Here is a 15,255-nt window from a genome sequence, read left to right as displayed (position 1 = left end):
AATCACACGCTATATTTAGATGGTCTTAAAGGTCTCCTTTTGTACATGTCCAAAGTACAAGACTGAGCATTTTTCTCATGGAGGAGACCATCTGGGCTCCACATAAGTACCCTGAAAAGCTCAATGTGGTAGGTATTTTTAGTTTATATGTATGACATTTTATATAAGATTTTATACACATTCCAATATTACTGCATAAACACAAAAGGCAGGTATGCCTGCAACCATTTTTAAAACATTTTGAGAAGAAAAGTAGTTGTCTTGCAATTAGACCAGTTATTCTGCTTGGCAGGACCCAGTTTTAGTTCTTTCATACGCAGTCTGCATGCAGAATGCTTCAGATCCTAAGTTGTTGGGTGTTTTGGAGGGATAGTCTCCATTTTTCCCTGCTAAAGCTGCTGGACGAATCAGTCATTTGATCACAAACAACCTTGGCTTATCTTGGGAAAAAAACCATTAAACTTAACAATCGCCTCTTAGTTTTCCTTTCTGGTTGCACAGTGGGCCAGCTCTTTCCTTGTTCTTCCTTATAAACGAATGTCCTGGTAAAATGTTTTCATGATGCTGTTTATGATTTTTGTCCTTGTATCTTAGTTTGTGCTTTGAACTTCTGAAAATCTTGTTAACCTGAGGTTATGTCCCTTGTTTCACTTCTATTCCAATGTTCTCAGACTTTGGAAAACATGCCCTGTAGATTCCTGTAAAAAAGAGGATTCTTTTCTGTAAGTGTCTAGGTACAAGTATTTTGCATACATTTTGTTGGGATAATTACATGGTCAGCTTTGCCCTAACAACTGTTCTGTCAATTCATCAATTACATTACAATACATCGCTTACTCTTTTCACACAGATTCAGCAACTCATTTCAGCAGGCAGACACACTCTTTTCTGTTGTATGTTGCATTGGCAGCTGCATACTGACCAACTCGTACTGGTTCTCTATACAGGATCTCTTACACATAACCTCCATGCTCATCACCCATTCCTGGCATTCCTGCTGTGGGTACTAATTAAACACAATAGGCCCCTCTGTGCTTGCTTGCCTGTTCTCCTCCGGAATTTCTGCTCCAAAGCAGGCAGGCCCCTTTTACTTTCTGCATTCCATTACTGAATATCAGGTTAACATCTTTAACACCTAGTCTATACTAATAGTCTTTAAGAGTGATGTGGTGTTTCCAATCCCAAAGCAAAGTCAGAGATAGGCACTGCAGTATCCTAGACTTCATTCTGGACAGCACCCTATGCAGCATCCTAGAGAAATTTTGTTTATGAATGCACTACATTTATGGGGCAGGTATGTTTAGCTGGCATCAATCAAGTTATACCTCTTTAAAATGTGAATTTTCTGGCTTGTGTTACTGTTGACCTGTTATGATTAAATTATTAATTAATAAATTATTAAAATTATGGTAAATTATGACATTTAATGGTAAATCATTAAAAATGACTCTTCCAAAAATCACATGCTTTCACATACATTCATATCTATTTCTTGGAGTTTTTTTTTTCCTTTTGGATTCCTCTAAACTTTGGCTCAATACAGTCTTTTAAGTGTCATCTTGTCAGATTAATATGTTTAAGGTACACAATTATACAGTGCTGATAGGAAACCAGACAGTGATTTCTGCATTCCCTGGCTGAATGATTTTGTACCCTACTTGAAAATGACATGACTGAGGTCTCTCATATTTGGCATTAAGTATAGAACATTTATAAAACTTCTAGTTCACTTCCATAGTAACAGAGAAACATACCAGTCAGTCTCCTAGAGAATTATTTACTACTTTCTGTACAGTTTCTTTTTCACATTCTTTCATACAGTGCTTGCATCTATAATTTAAGAATAGAATAGAATAGACTCTTTCAGTTGAAAAGGACCTACAACGATCATCTAGTCCAACTGCCTGACCAATTCAGGGCTGACCGAAAATTAAAGTATGTTGTTAAGGGCATTGTCCAAATGCCTCTTAAACGCTGAGTGTATATAGAGTATAGAGTATATGTTTTTAAAAATTACCAAATAAACAGTGAAAGCTTTTTATTAATATGAAAAATGTTTTGAGTGAAAACACTAAATCACCTAAGTCTCCAAGGGATTCCTCAGCAGGCTTTAAAATTCAATTTTTCCCCTTTGTGTTACAGAAGAAGTATCAGAAGGTGTAGTTTTAAGATTTTAAAATGTTTTTTAAAGTCTGGAGAAAAAGATCCTGCTCTCACTGCCATCCCTAGCCACATGTTTCTGGTACTTTTCTTTTGCATATATTAATGGCCATATACTTTATGCATAGCTAAATGAGAGATCTGATCTAGCTGAACATAACCCTACAAACATTACTAGTTTTCAACCATATCAGCTCAGATCCATGCCACTGAACAACAGAGGGGGGATATATGATCAAGAGTGAGAGACATTCCTTTTCAGCTCTAACTTGAGTTTAGAGCAGCTTGAGCCAGTCATGAAACCATACCCTGAGAGTGAAGGGTGAAACAAAGTTTCACAAGCTGTACCGAAAAATATTCTCTTTTCATTGTTCAGTGTATCCTGCATACAAGGGTTATGCAAATCCTAAATTCAACTGAGCGCCTAGATAAGTGCTTGATTTTACTAATTTCAGTGTTACTTAACTGAGTTTAAAATCAAGCACATATCTGAATGTTTCATGACTTGGAGCCATAGGAAAAAGAAAATTTAATTTTCAGAATGATTGCTTTCATCTTCTGAAGTGATGTACTGCAATTTATGACCTAAGGAAACATTCGATAAATATACCTTTACCAGAAATAAACGTTCTCTGTACATGTACTCTAGATGTACCTTGAAAAGATTCAATGTTTGTTTAAACTTGATACAAAGCTGTTTCTTTGTATATCCAGCACTATACTGAACATAATCTCTCAAATATTGTTTTGATTTCCTACCCTTTTATTCAGAAGATACAGGCATAGTACCAACACAAAGATAATATTGCTACATATCTAATTTCTGTCTTCCTGTTAATCTTTTCTTCTGTTAGCAAATGAAGTACCCACAGTATACACTTAATGATTTTTTTAGTGATTTTGTTATATATATATAATGCAAAAGGACACTCCCCTTTCTTTAAACACCCTACCTTCATTCCTTCCAGAAACCTGGAACAAAATTGTTGACATTAATAATGCTTCAGACTGATAGATTGATATGTGCCTGGCCAGGAGCACTGTGACCCAGTGCAGCACTTCTATATTAATAAGACATAAAGTCAGACCATTTATCATTTAGTGTAGCCAGCACACAAATTAGAGAACAGCTTGCCAGGGTATACTGTGGACTCATTACTTTAGTTTTGCCATAGTTGCAGAATAGATAGCTTTGAAACCTTCCTGTGCTCTACTGTGACAAGAGAGTGTTCATGTCATGGCGACCTGAGTTGTTCAGTTGCATACGGTGCTGACTCAGGAGCCTTAAGTGTCCTAACCAATTCACCAAGCAGCAGACTCTTCTAAATCACAAGAAGGAAAACTCCATAAAGATATAATCACTGGCAGTTACCACAGGTGTAAGATGTTCAGCAGTGGAATCAGGATATGAAACTTTGGGAGTAATTTACTGGATATCACTGAAGGAGCACATGCTTTCATTACGGTACAGTATATTTTTTATTGCATAGCTAGTATTTCCATGCTGAAAAATGCTGTTACTGTTTAATGAAAACATTAACATATCATAAGATAACATACTCTAACACAATCTAACACTGCCTTAGATTGGTTACTGTTCAAATATTGTAGTTGAGAGACATTTTACAGCTAATATTAATGTTTTAAATATATGCATTTGTCTGTATTTTGTGTACCTCTTGCCTTGTCAGTCATTTGCTATCTTTGGGGTGAGTGATTTCCTCTCAGGAAAATGTAGAATATTATTAAAATATTAAAATATTTAATATTAAATATTTTTAAAAATGCTGACAACTTGAATTTTTAAACCCTTAAAATAGACAGCTCAGATCTCAAACTGCTATGTTCAGTTTCTTAAATTGATGAAGTTGAGCTTTGTGGTGGTTCTTTAACTAAAGATGCTTGTTTAATGCTTTTGGATTGCAAATTAATGTTTGTGAATGTTTCTTATTTAATGTATTTTCAACATATAATACATGTGTATCTCCTGATTGAGTATACCTTGATATTCAGTTTTATTTTGCAATGTAATACATTCATCTAGAGATGTATTTGCTATCCACAGATGGTGAAGCATATTTTAGTCTGCTCCCATTGTATTTCTGTCTACCCTTTGTTTGTGAGATGGAAAATATGATCCAGATACAGTGTAGTGTGCTCTGTCAGAAGAAATCAGTGAAGATCTCTTTCAAGCAGTGAGGCCTTTCTCTGTGAATGAGGTAAAGCCTCTAAACCTGTGCACTCTGTGTATATCCTTGGAGAACTGCTACAGAGACTGTCTGGCTCTGGCTCTGCTGTTCTGAAAGAGGCGGCTCCAAAGTTTCTTTAAGCTATACATCCCAGTCTCCGTGTGTGCATGTCTGCCCCACAGACTGCTGCTGCACTGCTTCCAGGAATGAGCCCTAGAGGGGTAGGCTTGGGGTAAGGAAAAACAAGTCTGGTTTTGAGGATGGCTCAAAAGCTAACCTGTACAATCAGTGTAGGATACTCTTTGTATATTCATTTTGGATTCTGAAAAGATTCTCAGAAACAGTCTCTAGCACCAGTAACTGGAAGAAAGAGTAATATAGCCCAAATGCTGATTTCTTAGAATTTTCTTTGAAAAACAAGCATTTTAAGGTAATCTCTCTCCTTCTGGCTTGCCAGTCTACTTCCTACTGCTTTACTCTAAGATCTCAAGTGCTGCTATACTCAAAGGTACAGAGCAGATGTGTGAGACAGTTCTTGGAAAGAAAGTTGTATCTCCTTCCTGAGTAATAGTGAGAAAGCCTTTGTGCTTACAGAGCTGGGAAGGGGAATGACCTAGACCTGTACAACTTAGGGATCATTTTTTACTAATTTTCCAATTGCCACTTTGATCATCGCTTCCTAGCGTTGATTTGTGGCACCTCCTTCCCTCCCTTTCTCCTCCCTCTACTTGGCTTCTTCCTGCTGCTTAACAAGCTCAATTGGTTTTATGTATGTAATTCTTTTTTTAAGAGAGTTTGAAGGTGGTCTCTAAAAGAATTGCTTTCATCCAAAGCCAGGAACTGATCAAAGCAACACACAAAAGCCGAATGGTAGCCAAGGCAGAGCTGCCTGACCAGCCATAGGGTCAGGGTTCTGTGCTGGAGAAACAGTAAAGCATATCAGCTGAACTATGCTGGAAGGTGCTGATAAGGGATTTTCTCTCCAGTAACACCTGCAAAGTTTATGAGATCCTGCAGGAAAATTGAATAAATCTGCATCAGAATACATTGTTTCCTGCAGAGAGGAATGTGAAAGCATTTACAGGATGAAGTGCCATTGCCTCAATGTATTTATTGCCATATCATATATTAGGCTCAGTCTGCACTATTATTACAACGCTGGACTATCACCCAGCTCTACACTTACTTTTATTAAGTGACTCCTTAGCCCAGCTGTCAGGATATTAAAGAATTACATGTATGATTGTCTATGAAAAGAAGGTTCATGCTAAATCCAAAAAAGCAAGTAAATGAAAATCAGTGTTATCATTATGTCTGAAAATAGATTTCCAGTGAAAATTATAATTAAGAAACAAGTTAATAATAGATGTTCAGTCATCTATAAAAGGTCTAATTAAGATTTCTTCCAAATTCTTTTGCAGATACAGATTTTTATCAGGCATCGGTCCCAACAGTGATTATGATTATGATTTTTTGAAAATTTGAGTAGTAATCCAATGTATGACTTTTCACAGAGGACTTTCTACCATGACCAATTTGAACTTTGTCTGATATTTTTTCTTATGTATTAAGATAAGCTAATAGAGAGTGCCATTTTTAAATAAATCATTACTTTAAATGTCTCAGAAAAATTCATCTCTGGTTTGAGAATAGACATAAAAGTTTCTAGGGTGAAGGAAGTTTAAATGTTCTGTAGTCGTAAAGGAAGACTAAACTATGTCTTAAAACCAAAACAGCCTTTCATCCTTAAATAATTGAAGGAATCTGGTTGCAACTGGAGTTTTCTGTTTCCCTAGAAACTACAATGTAGGCTGTCACAGCTTAGATTCCTTGTCACTAAATTGCCAACATGCCTTAGCCCAGGTCTCTGAGCATAGCTGTATATTTTCATGGGTTTATGACAAGTTAGATGATTGCTTTGTATTTAGTCAAGCTTTATTTTTTTGGTTCAAAGTAAAGTTGAATTTGTATGAGAAAATTAAAAATATTAATTTTTTTTGGCTAGACATTCTGGGAAATTATTTTTTCCTTTTTCTGTAGAAAATACTCATTTGCTATTTTTTCTACTGTTCCTGGCATGAATTGTAGCGTTTTAATTGAAAAATGAACACTGTCTTCAAAAGTAATGCTTGCTGGTTTGCAGTTGAAAAATTTCAGCAAAAATAAGAAAATACTTGTTTTTAGCTGAAGTTCTCTTTCCAGTAGACAAAATGGATCTGAAATAATTTCATATTAAGAATGATCCATTAAATATTATTATCTGCCTGAAGGAAAAAAGAAAGCAACAGTGTTTTTATTGAGGTTGTTTAACATTGATTTGTCCAAGTCTGTTTTCATCCCTTTTGACATGGATGTGTGTGATTTTTTCCAAGAGCGCAGAGAGCAGTTAACAAATGGGCTTGATTTTTCAGTAGGTGGAGAAAATTGCTGATATTTGATTTCATTGCAAAGGTGTCCATATTAATCTCTGCAGCAATCTCCTGAGAATAAAGACATCTCCCTGTTATTTACTTCTGAAGTGAGTGAGAGAACTGATTTCAGTGAGTAGTAGAAGCAATTTGGCTTGGAATCCAAAGTTGCCAATAAGCTCAGTGATGTCTTCCCACTTCCCACTCTTCCTAGTGCACTTGAAAGCTTGGCACCTTTCAATCTGTGCTCTGGTTCCAACATCCTGTTGCTTGGAAACATGAGTCAGCAGAAGAAATCATCTCACTGTTAATGCAGGAGAAATCCCGTATCTCTAGTCAGCCTGATTTTCAAAACCAAAAGAAGATACCAGGTGAAAACTAAAAGCAAACACAAAAGAAAAAAGAAGTGGTAGAGAGATCTGAGTAGTCTTCTTGTGGTATATTCTCTTATGGAAACGATAGCAGAATTGTTCTTGGCTGTATAAAGATGGTACAATTATGTTCTCCGTGACCTGCCATCAACCTTAATCAGAGTCTCTGTGTTTAATCATGAACTACTTTCCAAGGTGGCATTATTAGGAAACCATTAAGTTTAATCTGGTCTGGTCTGCAGATAACATTTCTAATATAATTCCACAGGAGATATGAGAGTTCTAAGATCTGGTAACAGAAAAGGAGCTGGAAGTTCTGGCAAAGGTAACTGTGGTTTAAGTTAAAGCTCTTATGTTGCCTTTAAAACGTAATGGCCAAATGGGGTCTACTGAATTGCCATAACTTTATTCATATATGAAACGCAGAATGACTAGAGACTTTTAAATCATGTGACAGCTTTATTGTTGTGGAATAAATTACTTCACTGAAGAAGTGGATTATTTCAATCAGCAGATCCATAAATGACTACTGATTTTAATCTTATTAGTACTATAATGTTGAGCTCAGCAGAGGATCATAATTTAATTTCTCAGCAACTTTTGAAGCTTCAAAATTTATCTTTCTGGGTAAGACTAACAGCAGAAAATCAAAACCTTTTTGAACATTTTGATGAAAATAACAGGAATAGTAAAACATTGGTCTGGAATTGATCTCAAATGAGGAAATACATTTACATGTTTCCCACACTCCAGTATTATATCATAACCATCAGTCTTCTGAGCCTTTTTTTCCTTTCTCTTACTGCCGTGTCATTCTGGCAGAATGTTATGAGGAAACAGATTTGACTTCCAGAAACTCATATTTTTTGCAGAAATTGTCAATAGTCCACCTATTTACTATGCCTGTAGGTGCCTTTGTACCAACAAATAAAAAACTTGGTAAATTACTTCTGCAAGTGATAATTTTGTGGTACATGAACAACCAGATTGCTTTCTGAAAGAATAAGTTTTTCTTTGTCTTTGCCCATATGAGCTACAGTTGAATTAGAAAATTAAACAGTTACAGGAAAAATTCCTGTGTGCCAGAAATCAATATTCTGTTATGTCTTGGCATGACTCTGGTGCTAGTACTCACTCTCTGCAGCAATTCCCAGGTACACTTCAGAAGTTATGATGGGCCAGTGACTGTTCCCAAAAGGCATTTTGGATGGAGTAACCTTGTTTTGAGGCTAGTAGTAAGGACATAAGCTATAATACTATGCTGAGTCTGGTGGGAGGTGAATATCAGTAAGAGTCTCCTGAATCAAGAATTTTATATAACCTGTGTGAATAGATTTACCACACTATCACTTTTACACAAGACAAATATTAATATAGAAGATTAAAAATAAATTATTCTTCCAAATCCAAAGCTAAAGAAAGCACTGTCTATAATTACAGATAGCTTCATGGAAATAAAAGAGTAAAACATGATTACGCTGTCTTGTGGCTGAACTGAATCTGTGAGGAAGATCTTATAGTATGTATCACTACCATTGAAGAGAATCAGTTTCATGCTGTCTACAAATGTACTTTTCTTCTTATCGTTACATTTACATGCAAGTCCCTGCTCTGGGATTTCTTTCTTCTTAAGCAGATTGTTGTTTTTAGTACAGGTTTTCAAGAATTATTAGAGACTTTACTGAACTTCAGAAATATTGATGGATTTTGGGTGTTACTGGATGGATCTAACTCATGTTCAAAGAGCAAAAGGATCAATCACACTAACAACTTTTCCGGTACTGATCTGTGAACAAATTGTTAATCTGCAGTAAAGAATGCTTTCTACTCCCAGGCAAATTTTAGTAGTCTTTTGGATAGATACCTAAATCCATAGTTCATTCAAACAAACCGCCTCGTTTTATACAAGTGATGAACTGCCTCTTGCCGTAGTGATAACAAATTATTTTGGAATAACAGTGACCTTGGAAACATCTTACCATTCTCCTCTTAGAAATGATACAATAGAAATTTCTCTGTTAGGCCATTTCAAAAGTATGAAAGCTGTCTGCTTAAACTGGGAAAATGTGTCCATTGCTGTACTGTTTTGCTGGAAGGATTAATATATTAAAGTAGTAACGTCAATTATATTTTAGAATGCAAAAAATGTGCAGCTTAATACAAAATTTTTCCTTCTGTAATAATTTGTGAGTTGTATCTAAAATTGAATTTGTTAGTAATTAACCAATCTTCCTAAGTTCCCACTTAGATGACTTGACTATTTTTTCAAGCCTTCTTAACACAGCCCACATATATTCTTTACTTTATTCAGTTTCTGCTGAAGGCAGTCTTTCTTTATCAGTCTATTTCAATGGGAGTTGTCAAAAGCCCTGGATTAATTTCCATGCTCTAAAGTCCATAGCTTTCCTTAGGATACCCAGTCTGTCCTAGGTATAGGATAAATTTTGTCCAGAATTGCTGTGCTAGATTTTCAGTCTTCACGAAATCTCAATACTCCTTACTGATCTTTATCACAGAAAACTGCAACTAAAAAGTCACTACTGTGTTACTGTCTTTGCTCCCCTGTGCAGAAGATCTCTCTTCAAGATCTAGGTTATGGAACTGCATGTCCTCCTGCTGCTGGCAATTGCTCTGTGTTATCATGACCAGTCACTGTCATGGCTTTTGTGGTAGGTTCTGCCCTCGTGGCTGAGAGGGAACTCCTTTTCTAAATCACAACAGCTGGAGTACAGGGTCATAGCAGAATAGTGCAGGTTTTCTTCAAAACCTGACTAGTTCAAATGCAGTTGAACTTGACTCTGTATGTGACAGACATTAACCCTTAAGATCCTTGTTTTTCCTAGCCCCTGTTTACCACAGGAATCCAAACAATTCCTTGTTTGGAATTTGAGGGCTGTTTTCTTTGGTGACTAACATACTTCCACTCTCATTTTCAGATGCCTGGACTTGGCATCTCTCTTTGGCAGCATTATCCGTGGGCTTCTAAGACATTGGCCTGACCTGCTTCATTTGTTTCCGCAATTGTTTCTTAGGTTCCCAATTTCCTCAGAGTGGTTTTCTTCTTCTTATCATGGTTTTAAGCAGCTCTTCCAGGTCTAGGTCTTTCCCTTTTTTCTCCCCTTTGTATTGGCAAGTGTTTTTCTCTGCATGCTCTCCATGGAAACTGACAGTGTGATAGGGAGGTGCCCTGCTGGGGTCGAGGGCTATCCTTCTGTGTCAGTGTGGTGGGTTTTTTTAATAGATCTGGTCACTGTCTATGTTCATGGCTTGGAATTTCACAAGCATTTGAAAGTTTAGCCTGTGCCACCCACTTGTATCCAAGAGAGACATAAGTCTGGGCTGGGAATGCTGAATTCATTGAAGCAGGAAAATAGGACTCAAAGCCTTTGCTTCCTGGTGCCACAGAGTCAGCAATTTACAATTTGGGTACCACAGTCTGAGCAGCTTTAAAGAAAAGAGGGGGTGACAACCATCGTAGAGTTAGTGAGAAACAGCTTCTCACTTGCTTGCTTCATAGAAGTAATTTCTCCTACAACTGAGAGAGTCACTGGGACTCTGAATGACAAAGGCTGATGCTGGCAAAAAGGCTCCTGCAATGCCCTTTTTCTGGTTCCAGTGGTGTGTGTTTGATATGAAAATGGCTGTAAAATACTTATCACATCTTCCAAAGTGTGTTCCTGGATTTATGATTGTGTTTGGCACTGTGATTGTAAGATCCCACAGGTACACAAGAGCTTACCAGGTGTACAAATCCAGAAAGCATTTTTTTTTTCATTTTGCAATCCCATTCACATAATTAAATTAACACCCCAATGGATAAAAAACCATGCTTATGTTGTAAAGGATTCCAGGACCTGCCCCTTACACAAATAACTTAATCTTAACGGATTCCTTATCAGTAACATCACACCGATGAGATGCTGGTTTCTGCCATCCTCAGGGTTAAATACAGGGTTTCTGTTTTGGCCACTAGTGGGCTCTATAAATCCTGAGCAAGTATGTTAAATCCCTGTAAATGGTATATCTATTTCTGTTCCTAATAAACTCTACAGAAGAGTAGCTGACTGTGTCTGTGGAATAGAGTTTCTAAACAGAAATATTAGTGTTTTCTCATTCATCACAATCAGATCCAGATAGTGATCAGTAGAGCAAGTAAGCCTTCATTGCATAGAGCAATCTGCGTGCCTACTCATCTGATAATGCTTTTGAGTTGTCTCAGAATGTTTTGCCTTACTCTGGATGAATTTTAAAACTTCCTATTTTTCACGTGCTTTAATGAAGCTTTTCAAGAAATAAATAAGTTTGAAAATCAGGTAGACCAGTTTGCTTTGCGTGGTCATTTTGAGAACAGGTAGAAATCAGCCCTTTGTAAGACAAGCCTCTGCTACTGCAGTCAAACTTTTGGATGTTCTTTTTGTGCTGTATCAGTGATTTTTTTAAGTGCAAAAAGTCTTTTGGATGTTATATGAATTTTTCATGGTTTGGGTCCGTATTTAAATAAAGCAGTCTATGTAAGAAAGTGTGTGCAATGGATGATAGTTGAATTCTGTTTCTGTTCCCGAAGGTGTAACTTTGAATGTTAACATGTTGAGAGCATGTTCATGCACTTTTATTTCTCTTTAGTCCAGACTTTCAAGATTGTGATGAACAGTGATGTAGAACCATATTGTACCTGCCCCTGAAAATGTAGAGATCGGTCCCTGAGCCCGCAGATGCCTCCCACTTAGTAAGACAAAATATGAGTTCATAATTTGGGAAAGAATTTAAAAGAACAAATAATTGAATATGTACCTGTCAGGTATGTTGGTAATTATTTGTCCTTGTTATATTAAACATAAAACATCAATGTAACAAAGACAAATAATTGTCAAGATACCTGACAGTCATATAATTGTTGAAAGATGGATTAGAATTACAACTAAACATCTTCTAGTGCTTTTGTGTAGAAAAAGCATTTAGTATAATTCATTTCAGAGCTTGACCTTGGGTTTCCTGCATACACCTCTGATAAAGCTTTTTAAAGACAATACTGATGTCAGGCTGTCCTCATTGTCTTCAGCTGTGTTTGGTGTAGGTGAAGCAGTACTTAATACAAAGAAGCCAAAGGGATCTTTTCAATGTGGAAAGGGAACTGTAATCTGCTTTTTGTGTTGAAAGAGAAGATGCATCCTCACTTCCATATTAGCACTGAACATCACTAACAGGTTTTGCAGCTTCCCATTTACCCTTCACCAAATGGATACATCAGTACAATTCACTGCAACTTTTCTGTTTGATTTTGTGTATATATACAAATATTTTGTCAGTAGTGCCTGCTTTTAATCTAGATCATGTTCTTAAATGCTGCCTGCATTGTTTTATAATTCTTATTGTCATTCTATTAATACTATATATATATCAATATGTAATATAATATAGTATTAACTATACTATATATAGTATTAACATGATACAAACAAGTATGCAAAAATATGATTATATATGTAAAATATGCTTTACAAAGTCATAAAAAGATATCCAAATCATCAACTTTGTATGTTGTTCCTTTTAAACCACTTTTTCTATCAAGAGTAGTATGTGGTTTCACAGTACTTTTTCTTTTGCTTGACTAATTCCTACAGGATGCTTCCCAACAGGCTGATTTCCCAAGCAGTAGCCAGTGCTGAGGAGGGGCTGTTCAGTGTTTAGGAATTACTGCCACAAACAGGAAGCATTTCATGCTTTCTATTCACAGTTACTTGAGGAGGGAAAGGACATGGGGCCCAGGGCAAGAGCTACTTTGTAATAGGAAAAGAAAGCTGACATGGCTTTTGGTTATACCAGTTCATTGTATTCGCTGTGGAAAGCAGGCTGCAGTTAAGTATGTGGGATATTCAGCTGGAATAGACTGACTCCTCAGTGAGAGAATGAGTAAATTATGCAGCTTCACTACAATAAAGTCCTAATAATTAAATGCAAAATCAAATGAGTAATCAATAATGTCACATTCTAAAAAGAAAAAAAAAAAAGCATGTTTACAGGGAAAAATACTCCTTAAGGTATTTTTATGAGAAGGACAAGCCATTATATTTCACAATATCTGATTTACAGCATTGCTACATTATTTATGAGACAGCACCTCTAAAACATACATTGAACTGCTTTAGCCATGAGTTTTCGGCGATGATGGGCTGTGTAAAGGTAAATACACAAAACTGTGCTATTCCCCAGATCCTTTAACATTTATTCTGTTCTGATCATGTAAAACAGAAAAGCTGTTTAACAGATGAGATTGCTGACTATTGAAAATGCATCTCCTCATGCGCTGTATAAACCAAGCAATTAGTTGAATCACATTTCTAGCCACATCATCAAGAAGGTGTCAAAGCTTGCTGCCTTTCTGCTGAATTACAGAAAGCTGTTACTTTTAGATAACTTCCTGTAATTTACCAGCAGGATCTGCTCAGTGACTGCTGCAGTCAATGTTCTTTTCCTTTGCCTTTCTTTGTGGACAATGAAGCTTCTCTCTTTCATGAGAAATGTTGTAGTCTGACATCCACATGCAGTGATCAAGTTCTGAGTGCTAAAATTGAATTTATTTTTTTTTTCTTCTTGTCCTTTTTTTGAGAAGATGGGAAATTCTTATGCTGGTCAGCTCAAGACAACACGGTTTGAAGAAGTGTTGCATAATTCTATTGAGGCCTCTCTCCGCTCAAACAACTTGGTTCCCAGACCAATCTTTTCTCAGTTGTATTTGGAAGCTGAACAGCAACTGTCATCACTGGAAGGTAGGAAATAGTGGAATTTATATTTCTACTCAAAGACAATTCTGCTGTTTGCTCTCCCAAGTCTCAGCACACACATTTCAAATCAGAAAAACAAAACAGGAAAACAAAAGTATTTAAAGTTTTTCTTTGAATTTTTTATGATCTACAAATATAAATATGTATTAGAATTGGATTAAAAATACACACTGCATTGTCTTTTATTTTGACAAAATTAAGCCACTTGCTTGCCCAGATTTATCAGTATACATAAATTGAAGTACTAGGAATTGTTCCATTAAATGTGTGGAGGAATCTTTGGAGGTTTGAAACATAAATCTGTAATTTATCATACACTGCTGAAAGTTATACAGTAAGTGATGGCAAACACATGATAGTTTTATAAAAGATATATGCTAGACTGATTTTCATTGTGAATAAATACAGCAGAAATATTTTTAGCTTTTAAGAAGTTTTATAATTGCCTTGGGCATAATTTTTTTAGTTATTCTTTGATTGCAAAGGTAAAAATTTAAGAAGTGTTCTCTCATAAACCCTGCACAAGTCGGTATTTGACACATGGGATTTCTCACTGAATTTTTGTGTTTGTTTAGAGAAGCCTGCTTTCTGAGCTTCATTTGCTCAGTCTTTTTTTTTTTTTTCTTGGAAGTAGTATAGTTTAAATGAATTGATAAGCAAACTCATGATACAGTTTGGTGTTTTGGTGTGCTGTTATGGTAGTAGTCTCATGGCTTTCAGTGAGTGTACTGGTCTGTGCAGAACACCAGCATGTTGGTGCAAAGTTATGTCTAATAATTTCATTATTTAGCCATTTCAGTCACCAGGGTGGTATTTAATTTCTTTTGACCAGGTCTATTTCCCCTGTCATACTTTGCTAAAGACAGCTTAGATATATGTGTAATGAAAAATGCATAGATGTTAACAATCCACAGTAACAGAAAAATAAACCAAAACACAGCCCAAGAGGTAATAGTAGATAAAAGTATTTTGCACAGATTAAATTCTTTACTAGTACCTCATGGTAACCACTGAGAAAACATTTCTTGAAAAAGTAAATCTGCTCACAGCTCACACATCATTAGTAATTTCTTCTTTTTTTTTTTTTCCCAATATAGGACATAATAATGAATATACATTCATTGTTTAAACATATATGCTGCTTATTACCTGCACAAAGTAATCCTTCTATCAAATCCTTCTATGAGGATTGCATAAACTTTTCCATGGCAACCAACTGTGATGTCACAAAATGGATTATGACATCAATTGGGAAAGATGCTACAGGAGCAGATGCATTGTTCAGGAACAAAAGTGTGATTTCACACTTCTGTAACTTCTTTCTTTCAAGGCTTTCAAAGAACTT

The 15,255-nt window shown here is 36.1% G+C and overlaps 1 protein-coding gene across 2 annotated transcripts in view; it reads left to right on the top strand.

Annotated features, from left to right (window-relative positions):
* The first annotated feature begins 13,639 nt into the window (after nt 1-13,639).
* Nucleotides 13,640-15,255, top strand: part of GREB1 (growth regulating estrogen receptor binding 1) — a 61,052-nt gene continuing 59,436 nt past the window's right edge. For both annotated transcript variants that reach the window (XM_075049120.1, XM_075049119.1), the window contains exon 1: nt 13,640-13,895. In XM_075049120.1, the coding sequence (XP_074905221.1) occupies nt 13,739-13,895 (157 nt within the window). In that variant the 5' untranslated portion in view covers nt 13,640-13,738. The remainder of the gene's footprint in view (nt 13,896-15,255) is intronic.

Source organism: Buteo buteo, chromosome 17, assembly GCF_964188355.1.
Source record: "Buteo buteo chromosome 17, bButBut1.hap1.1, whole genome shotgun sequence".
Classification (NCBI taxonomy): domain Eukaryota; kingdom Metazoa; phylum Chordata; class Aves; order Accipitriformes; family Accipitridae; genus Buteo; species Buteo buteo.
Note: the sequence above shows the minus strand (reverse complement) of the source record. Positions and strands in the feature narration are given on the sequence as shown.